The sequence below is a fragment of the Hippocampus zosterae genome, chromosome 11, assembly GCF_025434085.1.
Source record: "Hippocampus zosterae strain Florida chromosome 11, ASM2543408v3, whole genome shotgun sequence".
In the NCBI taxonomy this organism is placed as follows: domain Eukaryota; kingdom Metazoa; phylum Chordata; class Actinopteri; order Syngnathiformes; family Syngnathidae; genus Hippocampus; species Hippocampus zosterae.
Genome location: NC_067461.1, coordinates 4380591 through 4399564, shown reverse-complemented (window position 1 = coordinate 4399564; position 18974 = coordinate 4380591). Strand labels below are relative to the sequence as shown.

General features: G+C 49.4%; 1 protein-coding gene across 2 annotated transcripts; it reads left to right on the top strand.

Moving 5' to 3' along the window:
- The first annotated feature begins 570 nt into the window (after positions 1-570).
- Positions 571-12175, top strand: LOC127610583 (transcription factor COE3-like). 2 transcript variants are annotated; one of them, XM_052080896.1, is made up of 6 exons: positions 571-1699; positions 6861-6926; positions 7133-7304; positions 7730-7915; positions 8679-8846; positions 9928-12175. In XM_052080896.1, exons 1-6 carry the CDS (start codon positions 1571-1573, stop codon positions 9957-9959), a joined length of 753 nt encoding a protein of 250 aa, XP_051936856.1. In that variant the 5' UTR covers positions 571-1570; the 3' UTR covers positions 9960-12175. The 2 variants fall into 2 exon arrangements, with proteins under 2 accessions (XP_051936856.1, XP_051936857.1); XM_052080897.1 differs by having other exon boundaries at positions 575-1699; positions 8679-8768.
- Positions 12176-18974: the final 6799 nt, after the last annotated feature.

Sequence of the window (18974 nt, the reverse complement as noted above, 5' to 3'; positions counted from 1 at the left end):
TCTGGCGGGGGGGGGGCGTATGCGCGTTCGCCTTGCGCACGCCCGGGCAGGTGCATGTGTGTATGTGTGTGCGCACGTGCATGCACTCACAGATAAGAATGAGGCTGGAAATAACAAAGGAAAGTGGGGGCAAATTCCTCGCTACTGCCTTGTCATGTACGATCGATACGGCAGATCAATCCTTTATTAGGGGGGGGGGAAGATGGCGTTTGTCCACTCGGCGAGGCGGGCCCTTTTGTCGCCTTCGCTACGCATGATGAGCTGCCAAATTAGATTTCCAGTGGTGTATGTTACTCAGGTGAGCTGGGGGAAAATGAAGCTGCATATGACTGTAGTTGCAGGGGGGTTGGGGGGGGGGGCACTACGCTAGATCCTTGCTATCGATTAGCGGCCTGCGTCGGCCACGCTTGAACACGTAATTGCTGCGTTTGATCACGCTCGAGCTGGCAATTACTGTAGTTGCAGAAGTGGAGCGCAAAAGGTGCGGGGTTTGCATTGCGTATTTAGATGCCGGCGGCGGTGGGCGGGACGGTGAGGGTATCGTCAGGCCTCGCGCGTACGTTTGTCGCCTTTCTGTGCCGTGGAGCGGGTTCGGCGAGCTGCGCGGCGTTAATGTCGAAATGACATGCTGAATAATGAGTGATGGGCCAAATTACAGGCTGAACAATGAATAGAGGAAGACACTTCTTATTAGTCTCCATAGAAAGCCGTTGATTTATGAAGCGCCTCGCTCGGCGGAGTTACTCTCCTGAAAATGATATCTACATTGAGAAGTGATGTTCTCTATTAAGTCGCGCCCCCCTCCCCGCTCCCACACCTCCTTTTTGCACTGCTCTCCTCCCTCCCTCCTTTCTCTACGATGCGTGCACGTGATTGTTTAGAACCGGGCGGGCGCCGCGAGGAAGCCTTCAATTACCCATTAGGACTGTCAAGACATAAAGCGGGCCGCGCTCTCACCAAAAGTCTTGGTTATGATTCATTTACTTTGTGCCCCCCCTGATTCATCGGCCAATATGCCTCATGCTCCAGATTACTATTTGAGGGGTGGGAAAGATTGATGGCTCTGTGGGATCCGCCGCCGTATTTCACGGGCGCTCTGCTCGCGGTACGGTTCGGTCGGCGGGCCAAGTGTGAGATGACAGCGGCTTACACTAGATCAATGTGTGGACAGCCTTTCACAGATTATTAAAGCTCGGTTAGATTAAAAAAAAAAAAAAAAGGCCGGCTCTGTAGTTTAGCTGAAGTCATTATTCTACATTGGATCAGAAAGGGGGGAGGGTCCCTTGCAAAGGATCCCCGGCGCTGATGTAGGTCATCACGGCTGCTAATGGAATAACACTCTGTGACACGAGTGTCACAAGTAACTGTGTCATTTTTTTCCATCGCCACACACGAAGCCGCTGCCCCCCCCACCCCCCCACACTTTTTCATGAAGCGATTTGACACCCCCGGAGGTTTTGTTGAAATTAGCCATTCTGAAATGACTTTTGTACTGTAAACGCTAACAGATTGCTCAATTACTGTCTTCCTGTCTGCGTAACCCCCCCCCCCAACCCCCCCCCCCCCCTTTATGAAAACCGCTCATAACGCTCCTCTCGCCTCTCGCGCAGCCCTCAACGAACCCACCATCGACTATGGTTTCCAGAGGCTGCAGAAGGTCATCCCAAGACACCCCGGCGACCCCGAAAGGTTACCAAAGGTCAGTGCACCGTCTCGGGGAAAAAAAAAAAAACCCGCGTAAACCGCGGCCAAGGCGAGCATTTCACAGTTAGCGACCGACACGCGAGGCTTTAAAAAGGAACAGCTTTGCCTCACATATGTGGCTTAGCCACTAGCCGGCGTGGTAATTGCATTGGTTTAGTGTTAGAGGAGAGAGGCGTAAACTCTCTGTGCGGTAAAATAGCTCAATCAGGCGTTTTCCTCTCCAGTAGTCTGTGGAGATGCTAATCTGGTCAGAAACGACATCGGCGCCCTCATTACCCCACTCATGTTTTCCTTTCATTTTCTGCGGCTCGATTTGGTTTAATCTTTTGTTTACAGAACCCCGTGCCGTAAAACCCCCTCGTCTTACTGCCGCTAATAGACAAAGACCGCGTGTTCTGATGCTGCGGCTTTTCTTATTGTTTTCCCGTTTGAACCCGGGCGAAGCGGTTGAAAGCTAACGTCGCCGCGTCTGAGATGCGCTTGCGTGGCACGTAAACGGGCGGCGATATTGCCGCCGCCGCCGCGCCGGAACGGGGTGATCGTTCTCCCGCTGAGATGAAACTCTTTGATTCCATTACACTTTTTGTCCCCCCCCCCCCCCACCCCACACTCGATGTTTTTGAGTCTCTGGCTCCATCCACTTCCCATTGATAAAATCTCTCTCTGCGCTGTCACTAATTGCTACCATGCCGGTTGCCATTTCGGTGACTGACGCTCCAGATGTGTCAAGCGTCATCATATGACTGATTAGCCCCATTCAAAGTCGCGCAAGTAAAGCGGCGGCCACCTTAAGAGTTTTAATAACACCGTAAAACCTTTCAAGACCTTATCTATGAAATCCCAGCATGCAACACGGCAATATCATTAACGTCCAACGGACAATTTAATAAAGACCAAGACTGAAGCGCTCGCTTCAAAATGTTTGACCGGGGCCACGCGGAGAAAAGCGGAGCGTCGCAGCTAGCCCTTGCTTCGCTATATGAAGTGTTTCAATTAGAAGCCCGTCCCCTCGGAGACGGGACGTAACACCTTGGCATGAAATGTGACTCTAATTTTAGCGGGTAAACCCTGAGCGTTCAGATCCACTTTTGTGAAGACGGCGGGCATTCCCGGTCAATGCGGGCTGTGCTACTTCTGTTCTATAAAGTCACCGTGCCTTTGCAAAAAAAAAAAAAAAAAGAAAAACCACAGGCGCATTGTTAAACACGACTTTATTACGGAGAAAGCAGACTTCTTTCCATGAATACAAAGCGTTGCCGGCAGTGAGACAGCTCTTGACACCGGACCCGAGATTAGTTTCCCGGGCGCGTGTATACTTAATATAGCGCGGTCTCCCGGCCTTTGCATGAAACAATCACAGAGTGAGATGAAACCCTGCACTTCCAATAAACAACATAAATATTTGATTTGCTCTCTAATGGACCCAAATATGGGGTTCAGGGGGCATGTAAATGATCCCACCAAGTGATTCGTCATTGTTAAGCTTGCCATCCGAGGGTCAGCGCTAGGGGTCAAAAGCACATTCCCAATAAAAAGAGCCGGCGGCGGCGGCGGCGGCGGCTGCCGGGGCTCGCATGTACATCTGGAATGAGAACAGAAACGGCATGTCGACAGCGGCCATTACTGGCTGCAGGTGAGGTGGGTTGGGGGTGGGGTGCGGTGGTGGGGGGGTCTATAAAAAGGAGATAAAGCTGGAGCTGGAGGACGCGGGGTGTGCATTAGCAGAAAGGCAAATCGACACCCAACCCACTTCACCCCCCCCACCCCCACCACCCCACCCGCCCATGACTTCACCCTCCAGTTGATAATATTACTGCGCTATTGATTTCCACCAGCCTTCTCCCTGGGACCAGTAAGACACGTGGTAATTGTAAGGAGACAGAAAGCCAATATGGGAGTGCTCATGGATAGCGAGGGATGCACGCTAATATTGTTGCTACACAGAGAGGAGAGGGGGGTGGGGGGGGGGGGGAATAAAAAACATGGCGGGAGAGTGGAGGTGGCGATGGGCGGGAGGAGGGGGCGGTGGGGGGGGGGGGAGCTGTCTCTGATTGAAGTTTACCTCGTAATTCTAAGACAACATCGTAGATGACAGTCTGACCCTGTGGGAGGAGTGCAGACATAAAAATTCAATGCAAAGTCCAGGGTGAATATGAAAAGTAATAAGTGTGAGCAGTCAAGTGATGAGAAAGGAGATTGGTTTGCGGGCATTGCGTTAAGTGAAGAGAGACTTTGGAATTCCACCCCCCCCCCCCCCCCCCCCCCACACACACACACCCCTCAACACCCTTTTTAAGATCTTGTTATAAAACAATTTTCTGTTCATAATATAAAAAAGACAATTTATAATACCATTTTGTGCCCTCTGGCAGTAATGGACAAATAGACTGGATATCACATTATATCACACTCAATTTCTCTCTCTCTGTAACAAATTAGATTCATTATGAAATTAAAAGTGGAAAAACTCAATATTGTTTTATTATTAAGCTGATTGCCTCGGATTCTTTACTTTCCCCCCCCCCTCCGCCGCCCCAAAATGAGCATAAGCCCCATTCTTTTCCAATTCCTCGCGTAATCCGCCAGGAGAAAATATTACAAATGTGCTCATGTCAAGCAATTACCCATGTATTTAAATGAATCTCTCTTCCTGTGCTCTTTGAAGTACCTTCGTCTAATGGCCCCGCGCTTCTAAATGCATTCATTACCTCGGGCTAGAGCTAACAGAGTAATTGCCTTACAGTTTTATAATGGCATTAGCACTCCAAGCTACATAACCTAGGCCCTCTTTTATTAACTGCGATAATATAAATACAACATCCGCGTTAATCTACCGCCGCTCCACGAATCACATTCTTTGCGACCCCCCCGTTTTTTTTCCCCGCTTGTTTTACGACAACGCGTCATTTGTTATGACCCCCCCAACTCCGCCACCCCCCTCGTTTTTGCGCGCGACGCGCCCGAAAGCGGCGTCTAAATCTTGGGTGATCTGTCATGTGAGCGGCTCCATTTAAACAGTTGTTGAACACGAGACCTTTTATGCAAAGCGAGGCAAAGACCGGGCGGAAATCGGTCACGCGTTTGTCAGCGAACAAAAGGAATCATTTGAGGCCTTTAATTGTTTCAATTTAGCATGGCGTGTTCTGATATGTCTCCATGACATGAAAGCCAATTACACTTATTCTGGAGTAGCATTCGGATTTACATGGAAATGCCCCCGGAACACTATTCCGCGCTAATCGTATTCACAGCGTGAGCTGATCCGCATGAAGGCGTCTCGTCGGCAGACAACAAACTTGGTCCTTGATTGGGTGCGGCACTTCTCATCATCCTCGGATATGACTGGGCTGCCACTTAAGCATAGACCCGCCAGTCGGCTCGGTTAGTTAAGACACCGCCGCGGTAAACGACAGATTAAGGATGAGAGGCAATATCGTTTCCTCTCCTCCTTTTTTTCTTTTTTTTTTCTCCCCCTCCCAAGCTGTCCTTATGTCACTGCTGCAAAGTGCCATATGGACAAGGAGCGGCGAGGACGTTTTACAGCGAATGAAACATGGCCGGCGTACGAGACACTCTTAATTGCTTTAATTGTTGCTTAAAATTGAGAGCCGTGTAGGAGAAGCTGGAAATATGATAGAATAGATTATTGGTAATTATTAACCGCAGACAAAAGGAGAAAGAAAGCCACTTTATCTCACTCAGCGAGCGCGGGAGAAATCTGTTCTGCCTGATGAGAACACATCAAGACAGCTGGTCCTCTCATTTAGCCTACCTGCCTCACGACAACCGTAATTCTTTATTTGTATGCAAACGAGATGCATGCGACGTGGAGCATACACACCAATTTCAGAGGTAAATGCCCATTCTAAGAACCACCCATCCGGTAACTTGGGCTGGATTAAGCGATATGTTTCTATAAGAAAGCGTGGCCGCGTTGCTGGAAGTGACTTCTACAGTGATTCATCTTGATAAATCAAGCGCCGCGCTAGATATGCTCCTCGGGATGAAAGGACCCGTAAACACGGCCGGCGCGCGCACGCTAGCGCTAGCGCTACACACGAGGCGCCGGGCGGATGGAGGCCAAGCGTTGGAGGGCCGCCGTTTGAAGGCAACCGAGGCTGTGTTTACATTCATTTACGGCAGCTGCCGTCTTAATCCCGCTCGGCTATTGCCAAGCGATGGAACACTTCAGACAAATTACCGAGGACCCGCGAAAAGAAAACACAAGTGAATGTGGGAAGAAAACAAGCGCCATCTGAGATGTTTCTTGCTGACAGATTTGCATTGCTTTTAAGCGGGGTTCTAAGAGCCCCCGGTCAACAAATCTCCGCCTTCTACAGCAGGTGACAACCAGAGCCTTCCGACGTGCCTTTGTCGCCACTGAAAGCACTCGAAAAAAAAAAAAAAAAACCACGAGAGGGTCCCGCTTCCAGCATATTGCCTTCCTGTGTTCTAAAAGCAAAGAGAGCAGTCTGGTTCGCTTGAGAGGGATTTGGTTTGCGAGTGGCGAATTCAAAGACGCGACAAGCGGGCCAAAGCCTGCCACCTAGCCCGCAGATCGGAAAGGGAGAGCGACCGAGCGGGATCCCTTTGGAGGGGGGAGAGGGGGGGCAACTCGTTTTCGATGTTAAGAGCCAAAAGCAACACAGCTAATCCGCATTGTCGAGCCGGGGCAAGCGTGCAGACATGGATAAGACCACATCCTGAGCATCCGTGTCCCCAAGGCACGGGCACCCAGCTCCTGCTGGATGGGAAGTCATTTGTGAAGTCCTTTGCAGCAGCCAGTCAAAGAGGTTAATTGAAAAATTCCTTAATGTCATTACAACAGAACTAGATTAACCCACAGCTAATTCACTTTATTGTTCTGAGGAGAGGGGGCGGAAGGGGGGGGGGGGCTCGACGCTGAACTCTGCAAGCCCGGAATCGGGCGCGAGGTGTTGTTTTTAAAGGACTGCGCCGGTTTAATTAAGATAGGGAACATTATTCACCGCTCTGCATGCATGGGAGGAGTAAAGTAGTGTGTAAATGAAGGCGCGGCGCCTCTTAAAACGGGCAATGCGCCTCGCTTTTTTGGCGACCGGGAAAAAGGCCCGCCACGTTTTCCGTATGCTTTGTTACTGCGATGGACTCTGAGCATTTTCTCTCCCGTCAATCAGGAGGTGTTACTGAAGAGGGCGGCTGACCTCGTGGAGGCCCTGTACGGGATGCCCCACAACAATCAGGTCGGTATCCGCGCAGCGTTTGGACTTATATAAATGAGAAATTTACACCAGAGCATTACCATAGGGGATTTTCGCTCCGGCTATATCTGGAGCGAGATGCGCGCTCCACCATATAGCCGTGAACCAGGCATCAAAGCGGCCGCGCGAGCTTTACAAAAAGGAAACTCGGAACCACCTTTGCCTTTCCTCTTTCCGCGCTTCTACAGGAGATCATTCTGAAGAGGGCAGCTGACATCGCCGAGGCCCTGTACAGCGTTCCCCGCAACCACAACCAGATCCCCTCTCTCGCCAACACGGCCTCCCACGGCATGATGGGAGTCAACTCCTTCAGCAGCCAGCTAGCAGTCAACGTGTCTGAGTCACAAGGGAACGACCAAGGTAGGTGATGTGCTGCTCGGCCCCCCCCCACTAACCCCCCCCCCCCCCCCCCCAAAAAAAAACGTTGCGGTCACGGGAGCGGTGGAAAGCGGATATGTCTCCGGCAATGCGGACTACTTTTTATTTGATCCACCCCCCCCCCCCCCACCCCACTCTCACTCCACTCATTAAAAAAATAAAATAAAATGGATAGAAATCCACATTTTTTTTGAGTAACTGCTCCGACTCCAGAACAATATAGGCTGTTAAAAGCCCCAATTAAGTTCAAATCTCTGTTCTTATTAAAGTGCCATCTGCAGTGTGAGCTGATATAAAAATATATTTTATATATATATATATTTTTTTTTTTGATCGCAGCTGTAAATTTCACAATGAACAAAGCGCCCTTTTTCCACCCATCCCGTGTCCGTGTCTTGGTTGTGCAGTGGGCTACAGCCGGAACACCAGCAGCGTGTCCCCCCGGGGCTACATCTCCAGCAGCACCCCGCAACAGTCGAGCTACAACACCGTCAGCAACAGCATGAACGGCTACGGCAATGCCGGCATGAACCTGGGAGTGCCAAGCTCCCCGGGGTTCCTCAACGGATCCTCTGCCAACTCCCCATATGGAAGTGAGTCGCACTCAACCGCCGCCGCTGATTGAATTCCAGTTCCCGCATTGGTTTTCGCCTCAATGAATGATTGGCAACCGGCGTTCGAACATGGCTGCGCAAGCTAACGTGTGATTTTCGCTTGCGTGGCTCGCTCCGAGCGTTTCTCGGTAACGCGCCTAGTTCGGATCGAGACGGCCTTTTTGGATTTCTATGTGATGCGCGACGCCCGAAATCGGACGGTTGGTATCGTGACGGTACGATCGTTGGATGGTGAGATCCGACGGGGGCATCTGAAGTCAAATCCGGGGGACCTTCAGCCACGAGCTGCGAGCGCTAATCCACAGTCGCCGCTTTGGTTAAATCGAGTTGAGGAGGCTGAATTTCGTTGTCGGGGATTTCACGACTTTCCGTGAAAGCGCGTTGCGGAAGAAGCTTGTGGATTTTTCTTGTTCACCGAGATTAGCTTTGCGAGTTGCTCCGTTAGCAACCCATGCGCTCGTTTCGACGAGAGTCACGAGGTAAGTATCATTTCCCCTCCATCCAGTGACAATATATTTTGCATGAGTCTTTCAAATGTGTTTCAATCTGAGGATAGCGGGAGCCCGCAAGCGCTGATCCCATCCGTGCCCCCCCCCACCTCCCCCCTCCGCCTTCCCGACCCCAAAGTAACACTAGCCCAGCCTTACCTCGACCGCCCTCTCCCTCTCTAAGCACTACTCACAGCACGTTCTCACTCTCACCCGCCCTCCTGCCCTCTTCCCCTCCCCTGTCGTCTCCGCAGTTAAACAAAAGAGCGCCTTCGCCCCTGTGGTCCGACCCCAGGCCTCCCCACCCCCCTCCTGCACCAGCGCCAACGGCAACGGACTGCAAGGTGAGCCCCCCTCACCCCCTCATCCTTTCCCTACGGACTACTGGTCAGATACTGCTGCTCAGGCCTCTGTCCGGTTTGGTGAGGGATTAATCATTACACATATATGCATTTTTGACAGGCCAATTTACACATCACACACACACACACACATACATGCATACACGCACACACACACTCACACATACACACCCATACACACTCATCTTGCGACACGCGCCCTCGCTGCCCTTTGGTAAGGACGATCCCCGCCGACGAAAAAGCTCGCGAGAATTGTTTTCGGTCATTATGTTTATTAGGTTTTGAGAGTGTGCGCGCGTCACCGCCGACGTGATTGGTTTGAAAAACAAGCAAAGCCGTCGCGGGCGCGCACACGCACGCGCGCCCCAAGATTAATAACATTGGGCTTAATGAAGTGGGAAATTAAAGTTCATCTCTCAACACGTTCATACTTATTAATACATGTTGTGCAGAAATTAATGAGCAATGCCTCGCCATCATCATCTGCGCTGGCAAACTTAAAAGCATTCCAACCATGACTCTACAAATACACTCCCCCAGCAAGATCGTCATATATCATTCCCGGCAGTTCGGTCGTCGCCTAATTGTTCAAATGTGTGAAAAGTACCGCGTATATAAACTCTCCGGGTGAGGTGCAGTCGCTCACGACGGCCCCGAGCAGATGGTCCGGCTAACGATCGCGCCGAAGCTAGCGTGGATCGCGGCTAATCTTTCTCGGGGAAGAGCGCGGCGCGTCGTCCGACGTCAAAGGGGAACGTTCGGGTAGGGAAGGTCTGAGAAACGACGGATTGTGGGAAGTGACGGCGCCGGTGGGGGGGTTTTTGCGCCTCCCCGGAGCGTCGGGCCAACTGTTTGCCGTTGCCCCGACGAAATGCCCGAGTGGAAATATCACACGAAAGCAAGGCCCGGCGTGCTGGGGGCTGAAATGTCAGAGCAGGAGGGAGCTTAACAAAGTCTCACGCACTAGGAGGGAGCGCAGCTGCGGGCAAACACTGGCGGGAACGGCGGGCGGACATACTTGCAACACGCACCCGAACACGCACGCATCCACACACGTAGACGCACTATTTCATTGCATTTTTTTTTTTCCAGAACTCTCCGAAACTTGATGGACTAATCACCTCTTTCCTCTTTTTCTCAGCCATGTCCGGCCTCGTCGTCCCACCGATGTAAATGCACTTTCATCATCTCAAGCACCAGTCTACCACTTTCACAGGACACGCCCCCCCCCCACCTTCTCCCCCCCTCCTTTGGGCACACAACAGCAAAAAAAAAAATACAAAATAAAAAAGCACTTGTGCCATGTATAGTTCCGACTGCTCGTTCTGAATCTTTTCAAAATGACCCCGCGGAAGAAAAAGGATCTCACGAGGAAGCGCATTTTTTTTCTCCTCCTTTTTTTTTTCTGTGGGACTTCGCTTTTGTTTTGTTTGTTTCCCCGCCCCCTCATTCCATCACCCTTGACGAGGACACAGGATGATGAAGGGTTTATTTTGTATACTTGTCGGCTTGCGCTTCGGCCTTGGATCCGTCCGATCGACCACACGTTCAATACTGGAAGGGACTCTGTGGACTCGCCATTGTACAGTAAAACAAAAACAAACAAAAAAACAAAAAAAAAAACACTGATGTACAGTACATTTGCCAATGAACTTGTTTGCCTCAGAAAATTGTTGTTTATTATTATGATTATTTTTTTTTTTTGCTTTTTCCTTTTTTCTTCCTGTTCCGACTCTCTTTTAATAGATCCACACACAGAAGTTGTGCGTCTTTATAATGTGACTTTTTTTGTATTTTTAAATGTGATTGGGGTGGGTTGGAGAGGGGTGGGGTGGGGGGGGGCACATGGGCCAAGACAGTTTCAACTGGAAATTATAAGAGATATATAATGTAGTTCATTGATCATTAAATTACAAGGGAGGGTGGGGGGAACGAGGGGGGTTGGGGGGGGGAGGGCCGGTGAAGTTGTACCATGTTTCATTCCTGCATTTTAACTTAAATTTTGTAATTTATTGTAGCTCGGGAAAAAAAAAAAATCATCTTCAAATGGTAAAAAAAAAAAAATTCTCTTTGACTCAACAAGCACACTGATGTGTACAAAACACTGCTCTGTTGATGAATATGATGTACTTCCATGTCTAGAGCTTCCTTTTAAGCAAGTGTGTTTGCCATGTTTTTCAACTTTTTTGCTAGCACTGTATATTAATGCATTCCTAGGCTACTGTGAAGTCTGTTTCTTGTTGATGAGGAGCAGTCTCTCTCCCCTTCTATAGCTCCAACTCCCTTATGTGTTTTATATGTGGTTACAAAAAAAAAAATGGTAGACTATTGTGATATTGCCAAACTTGTGCTAAATATTTATACATCTGTCTTTTTCATGTTCTTTTAGATCAACACACAAAAAAAAAATGTGTAAAAAAAAAAAAAGGAAAAAAATGAAAAAAAAAAGTCCAAAAGCAAATCCATCGAGAATGTAGGCGTGCAGTAGTTCATTGTCATGTTTCTGTTCCAACACACACTTGCGCTCACTGAGGGAAATTTTGTAACATATCAACTATAAATAATGTATTTATCTCGGAAATTTTGTATATTGCTTTTCATTATGTATGTATTAATCGTCATTGCCCTTAATATAGTGATGCAGCACAGATAATTCAGCCAAGAAATGTTGCCTTCATTTGTTTTCTTTTTCTTTTTTTTTGTTGTATTTGATGAAATGCAATGTGCATATATTTCATGTGTATTCTCAAAAATTTGTGTTACTCCGTCAAGACTCTCTTGTCCAGTTTTTCTTTCTTTTCCTTTTTTTTTTTTTTAAAGGGGAAGTCAAACTTCATTGTTTATTTTTATATTGATTTTAAATTATCTATACAGACCATTTTTGGAGAAAACTTTGTTGGTTGTATTGTCAAATAAATTGTTTGTGACCCATATGATAGTTGTTAAGATCCAATAGATACTAATGTGCATGAGGGACAACTTGGAGATAAAAATCTGAAAATCAAAAAACAACAAGAAGAAGAAAAAAAAATAACAGGCTCCATTTGTGGTTGTATTATTTTCTGTTTTTGTAGAATGTAAAGAAGTCGTTTTTCCTCACCACTTATGACTCTGCCACATAGCTTACGCGTGTTTACGGGGGAGAAACATTAAAAATGTCAACATTTGGAATGGAAAATTGATGTTTTATGAAAATTTTTGCAGTTAAAAACAAAAAGCAAACCCCCCCCCCCAAAAAAAAAACAAAAAAACACGCTTTCCCCCCCCCCCAACACTGTGGACTTCTTGAGCGCGAGCAACCACTCAAACGGACCACCGGGAGGACGAGGTGCGCAGCTGAGATGACGTCGTTATGTGGTAAAGTCGAACCTCTGCAAAATATGGAGCAACCCCCCCCCCCCCCCCCTCACTCCCACTCTTGTCGACGCAGCGCTCTGACATTGTGAAATCCTCCCCGGCCCGCTTCAAAGCCTCATTGTCGCCATTCATAAACAGCAGCCGCTTCTTATTCAAGGCACCCCAAACGGGGCTCATTCAAATCCCTCATTTCATTGCATTAAGCCACCTAGTTAATAAAGAATCAATACATTGAAAGCGCAAGGTTATCCTTTGTCTAAACGAGCCGCAATCGTTTTGAATTCCTTATAGTTTGCGAGCTGAAAGAAGAGGGTGAGGGGGGGCGGCGGGGTGGAGGACCACTGTGAAATCTATACTCATCAAGTGGGTCAAACAAGAGGGGAGGGGAGTGTTTAGGGGTATGTGTATGGGGGCTAAGTTCTCCCTAAAAACAAGAGAGCATCTTATCTGGCGTCCTACGCGCCGCACCGGGACGCAGGTCACAAAATGTCAATTTCCCATCAAGGCAACATTGTCCGCGGGTCACCTCTCCTCCTTTTTAATGCACAATTAAGCGGTGGCAACCTGAGTGCCAATCAGCATATCGCGGCTTATTATATGTCAAGCGGCACGCGCGGACGCTGCCACCGCGCAGATAGTCGCGGGGAGGGGAGGGGGCGGCTGCTGATAGCGCAAAAAAAAAAAAAAGGGACAGACGCCCTCAAAAGAGCAATTTAATTTTCAGCTGCAATCGCCTCCCAGCCTCAAATCATTCCCCCGATAATCCAAAGTGTCTGATAACAATAGCGCCCTGACATTGCATTATCTGTTTCGGATACAGCGTTGGATCTATCGCCTTGCTTACCGCCGTCTCTATTATTCATGACAAAAATCTTGCTCGGGCAGGAAAATGCGCAAACTGTACATTTAGCGGGAGAGCGCGGCTGTAAATTAAACCCGGGCACCGACTGCCATGGCGGGAACAATAGCCAGCTGAGCAGAAAAAAAAGGAGGAGGGTGGAGGCAAGTGTGGTGGGGGGGAGGACAGACAAGTTGTGAGGGCGAAAGTACAATCAAAAATGACATGTTTGCTCAGTTGTTGCCAATTTTAAGCGCTCGCAGGCAAGCTGGAGGTGCACTCGAATCGTCTCAGCAGGTTTCCTCTCTGTGTCCAGCGAGCTGGGGGCCACGCCACTCAATCATTCTGAGAGCCTCTTTATTGGAAGAACTCTAATGGCCACCCTCCGCCATGATCTTAATGTGTGCATTAAATATTTATAAATCCTGGGTCAATAATGCCCCATAACCAGAGCCTGAGAGATCCCCCCCCCCCAATCTCCCCGCCGTAGCGTGCGGCCGCTCTCCCTCCCGACGCCGGCGAAAGGTGAGCGGGGTCACGCAATCAAAAGGGAGCGCGCGGCTCGACGCGTCCATACGTTTGCCGCTCTTATCGAGACCGGCCCTCGCTAGTGCTTATCTGTCAAAGGGAGAGAAATATTGAAAAGCTATATCGATCTTAAACGAGACTTGCCGAGGGGCCGCGCTTCAAACATCTGCTCGCGGATTGTTGTATGTAAAAAAGAAAAAGGGGAGGTAAAAAAAAAAAAAAAACGTTGCTATGAAAACAGAGTGCGGTAATATTGAACACCTCTGCCGGGTATAACTAACAGCCGCGCTATTAGCCGTCGCGGCGGTGGATTTATTGAAGCTGCCCGCGCAGCAATAAATATTTCTTCATTAGCGGCCCGAGTTCATGGCGGCGTCCGCGCGGGGCGACTCGGCCGCTTTAGGTGACCGTCGGCGGGACTTTTCAGGTGAAAGATTGCGCTCGGGTGATAGCGCGCGCACAAAAGGGCGGCCGGACAATGAGCCGGTCAATGGGGAGCGCCCGGGCTGAAAGAGCCACAATGGCCCCGTCCGTGCACGCTGGGAATTGGGCTGCGTTGATCGAAAGGAATGAAACGTTCACCGAAGGCCATGGAGGACACGCATTCAGAAAAAAAAAAAAAAAAAAAAAAAAAGAAAGTGGTTTTTGTTTGCGCTTTTATCAATCTGCACTTTCCCGGGAGAAAAAACAATTCCAGCTGACCTTAAAAAAAACGGGAATATTAGCTTACGCATCCGCTCCCCTTGTCGCCGTTATTGAGGAGGTTGACTTTTTGACGGGTGTCGCTGTGGTCACAGCTTTTGTGCCGGCGCGTGTCCAGACGCGGGGGGCATCAAACTCAAATAGCATGACAATAGTTTATCTTGGTGGGTGGGGGTGGAGGGGGGTGTTTAGACACCGTAGCGGGGATGCAACTGCTTTGAGTGCGCAACCCGGATGCACAACTTTGCGATGACATCGGCTCGACATCAAAAGAGGGCTGACCTTTTTTTGAACAATTCCACATCAAAACAATTTTTTTTTTCTTTTTTTAAACAGTCTGTGTGTGAATGAGAACATCCGATAATACGGCGCGCGCTCCCCCCCGCTACAACGCCACGCCAGGACGCCGTGTGGCTTTTACGTCGAAAAACTAGATCCGTACAAAGATTTCAAAGATTTCCACTTCACTCGGCGCAGTCAAGAAAAGGATGAGCAAAGTATCCCGGCGCGTTGGAAGAGCCATTAAACTTGAATTTGGGTGTCATTTGATACTTCATTAATGTTTCAATGAATTTCAAATCGGCAAATGCAAGATTTAGCCTCGACGGGGAGCGCCGCGTTCAACCTATTTTCCCTTTTACGAACTTCACCTCGTCAACGTAAAACGACTCCCTAAATGTTGCCCGGGTCCGGGAGCGCCGAGGTGCGGCGATAAAATAACTGCCACCGTCTCGCCATATAGAGCTCCTTTCATAGTACCCCCCCCCCCCACCCTCACCTCCTCTGTAGTGCTTTGTCCACTACTTCTGGATATGATATCATCTATTAATAATGTATTGGCAATGGATTACATAAAAAGGGAGCAGAAATAACATCCAATATTCATGCCCCCTGAGCTCGACTGTGTCCAATCCGTTTGGCCCATAAAACCTTCGCCCCCATTTCCATATCCGCTGTGGGTCACGACAGGTCCGCCGCACAAAGGCTCACAGAACAGCTCCAACTCAGGAAAAGGGCAGTTAAAAAAAAAAAACGGGTGGATTTCGGAACCCATATGTAGAGGCGCCCCCCTTTGGAGGTAAGTTAAAAAAAAAATGGGGGGCGGGGGAAGCTCTTTTCCGATTTCAGCGCCTGTGAGAAACCCGGTGCTGCTGCATTTCCCCTCTTTAATTGTGCCACTTGAGAAATTGACGTGCCTCCGAAACATGGCATGAATCTCGCAGTTATTGCAGTCCCCTTGGCAGGGAATGTTGATACAACATCTGCATGCTATAGAAAGTAATGGAAGTAGCAGAGGCGGCAGCTGCAACTCTACAGGAAGTGTGCCATTTTCAGGCAGCGCCGCTGCGAGAACCGCTAACTGCCAGCCTGGTCTTTGCAGGCGGGCTCTGATTGCCAGGACACTATGACAAACAGGCTGGGGATGGGGAGTGTTGCATCCTGGGGGATGACAGCTTCTGTTTGATTGTCAATAAGGCTCATTAGCAGGAAAAATGGGGAACGCGAGTGGAGATTAAATGGCTCCCCTCCCCCTTGTGTTTTATTTCTCCGACTGACTTTTTTGTTTGTTGTTGTTGTTAAATGAGTAGAGCGAAGAAAATGTATAGAAATGTGTGTTACGGGGGGCTTTTCTATTCCGCGTTCCGTCTTGAGAACGTCACGCGCACCTTGCGCATCGAGTCGCTCTCATTTTAGGAACAGCGGCGAATGTTTTGCCGCCGCCGCCCCCCCTCCTCAACGTCTCAGGAAAAGGAGCGGCCAACAAAGCGGCGTGTAAGGGCCTTTCCCTGAAGAGTCCTTGTCACGCCGCGCCAAACCTCTGTGATTATCGTTGTTTTTGCAGAGAGTGTCCGCGCCTGCCAATACCGCTGTTCCATAAATGAATTTGGCCCCTCGTCAACGAATTACCTAACACGCAGAACTGTGTATGTGTCACATCCAATTCCAACTCACCGGGCTTTGCTGGTGTGTGTCAGCTGGAGGACTTAATCATCAATCGTCAATCATAATAAGTGAAAGGCATGGATAGGGCGTCGTTCTGCTGCCGCCCCCCCGCCCCCTCCCTCCCTTCACCTCTCTTGCACAGTTAAATAAAGTGTAAAGTGAGAAGTTAAAACTGACCTTGTTAGATGGGGACCACAATTTATATTCCTAATTTAGTGTATGGATTAATTAGTCTTGGCAAGCGCGCGTATCAGCTTCCCATCTACGCCTTTCACATCACAGAGCGCTTTCAAAAACACATCTCTGGAATGATTTCTGTCAATGTAATCTGCATACGCCCGTGATGTGTTATTTATTTTATTTTGAATATTTCCAGCGCCACACTTTTAATTAATACTTAATTGGACAATTTATAGAGAGGACTTATTCCGCCGTTAGCCTCTAATCAATAGCCTCCATCTCCCATCATGCAAAATTAATCATTCTGACCTGCTAGCGTCGCGGCAGCCGCACGCGCGCGCGCAGCGCTACCTATGATGCTAACTGGCATGCATTTTGCACATGGGGCTGAGGAATCTGGCTTATATCCCCCCCCCCCCCCCCCCCCCGCCACCATCACCCCAACTACTCTCTGATCCAATTCTCCCCGTCATATAGATCGCAGTCTGCGGGGGCCATAGGCGCTGACAGAGCCCAGATGCTCCCAGTCTGTCTGGAGGTGGGGGTGGGGGGGGGGGGACCGGAGAGACTGGTGCCACGGGGTCCCGGAGCCTCTGAAGTGCCGCCCCCCCCTCCATCAACAGGACCAAGGCTAGACCTGCACTTTCTCCAGGCTCAGACACTCTCCTCACCACAACGCAGGCTCAAGATTGATACGTGCCGAGGAGAGGCTCCCGTGTAACGCGGCCCTTCATCAGCCGCTCCTAATTAGAGAACGGCGGTTCCGTTGCCGGGTTCGTAAGGTTACAATGACATAGCGATACAAGGTTACTGGCACACACTCACGCACTTAAAGCCGTCAGAGTTTCCTTCACTTTCTCATTTATTCCTGCTCCATCTCATCATGACCAATCCGAAGCGGAGCGTAGGGGGGGCTCTTTGTTCTAAAAGAAAGCCGACGAGTCGCCGAGCATCCCGCTTTCCCCTCTCAAAACACAAAGATCATTACAAGGGCATCAAAGGATGCCGTGTTTTGCGATGACATTGCTCTTTGTGGCGGCAAGCGTAGCACGGCGGCGCGCCTCGGTATTAGAGGCTGCCCGTGGCAGCTGTCGTGGCTGGCTGCACGGTGCCTCGGTGTCAGGGCCTACGAGGCCAGGCGGTCCCGGCAGACAGACAAGAGGGGGGGGGGGGGGGAAACCCGATAGCGCGGGCCAAGTCTCAGTCTGTCTACGCGAGCTATCTATTCCCGTGTCTGACTGGACTATCTGCGTAGCAAACACTCCTCCGGCTTCCCAGCAGCACTCTGCTGATCTCAGCTTGCCTAACGCGCTCCCCAAAAAAGTTTCTTATCCTTTTTATTATCATTATATATACTGTATATATAATTTTTAAAAAGCTTGCAAACTTTTGGGAAATAATAAAAGCTGCCATGAATGAATCAATGACGTGGCTGCAGGACCCCGCTCGGGTTTGTACGCTTCTACCGAGGGGGGGGGGGGGGAGCAGGTTGCAGAGTTATGAGCCGACATGTAGAAGGAGAAAAGACACGGAAGCGTGGAGTGTGTTTGTATTTGATGTGGGGGAGAAAATTGTTCTATAATGAGGAGGGGAGGTGGGGGGGGGAGGTGCCAGGATATGAAATGTAAGTGGGGAGTTGGAGACAGGATGTAAGTTATGAGAAGGAAACCAACGTTGGGAAATGTCGAGGCTGCTGCTGTTGTTGCGGGCGCTATAAGCTCAAATATTTCTCACCGCGCCCGTCGGTGATTAATGCAACCTGGCCCGGGTCAAAAATATGAACTCGCACTGGCAACGACACCCAAACATATTCTTTGTGGGGGGCTCAAATGAGTGTATGTCACGTGTGTGAGTCCGTGTGTGTGCGTGAGTGAGTGCATGTGAGGGGGGTTCATAAATGTTGAATCAAACGCCGCACGAGACACTCACACTCCTTAAGGGTTGCCCATTAGCGCTGTGTGGGTGCATGGGGAGTTTATCAGTGTCTGGGTGATTTATGAAGTCAGACTCAATATCATCCACTTCACCCACACACATATGGACGCTTCGCATGTGCGCCCAAGAGCACGCGTGGCCACGCGCTCATGCACGCTGAAACGGACGGCCGATATTAGGGCAAAATTAAAGCTTTGGCTTGATGAGATGGGACTCGGCCTCCCCTTTAATGGAATTCTCACTGTTGGAGATCCAAGACCATAAAACACTAATAATACTGCTCGTACTAATATATCATAGGGTATGTTTAAAAAAAAATAAACCCCCCCCATCCAAAAAAAAAAAAAAGGTGTGAAATATTTAATATAAAGCAATGCGCCTTGGGTACCTGAGCAATTACACGGCCAATTACTGGCAGCGTGGCTGACGCTTTGATGCTGGACTTGTTTTCAGCGGCTCCAGACAGCAGCAACTCTGCTCGCTAAATTTGTAGCATTCCGCGGAATTTAGTTAGCCACAAGCAAAAAAAAAAAAAAAAGAGAGAGAGAGAGAGAAAAAGAAAAGGAGGGTGCTTACAGTGCACTTCAGAGTGTGCCTGGCTTAAATGGGACCCCTTGTGGCTGTGTCACAACTCCCTTCGTTAGGGGGGGCTGACTGTAGCCTGTAGTCACCACAGGCATCATTAGCCCTCTGTGAAACCACAG

What these genes read in the sequence shown, in the direction of transcription:
- LOC127610583 (XM_052080896.1), top strand. Translation starts at nt 1,571, where the DNA reads ATGAAAACCGCTCATAACGCTCCTCTCGCCTCTCGCGCAGCCCTCAAC. An exon ending in GGATGCCCCACAACAATCAG is followed by an intron (nt 6,927 to 7,132) that starts GTCGGTATCCGC and finishes GCGCTTCTACAG; the next exon opens with GAGATCATTCTGAAGAGGGC. An exon ending in TGCCAACTCCCCATATGGAA is followed by an intron (nt 7,916 to 8,678) that starts GTGAGTCGCACT and finishes TCGTCTCCGCAG; the next exon opens with TTAAACAAAAGAGCGCCTTC.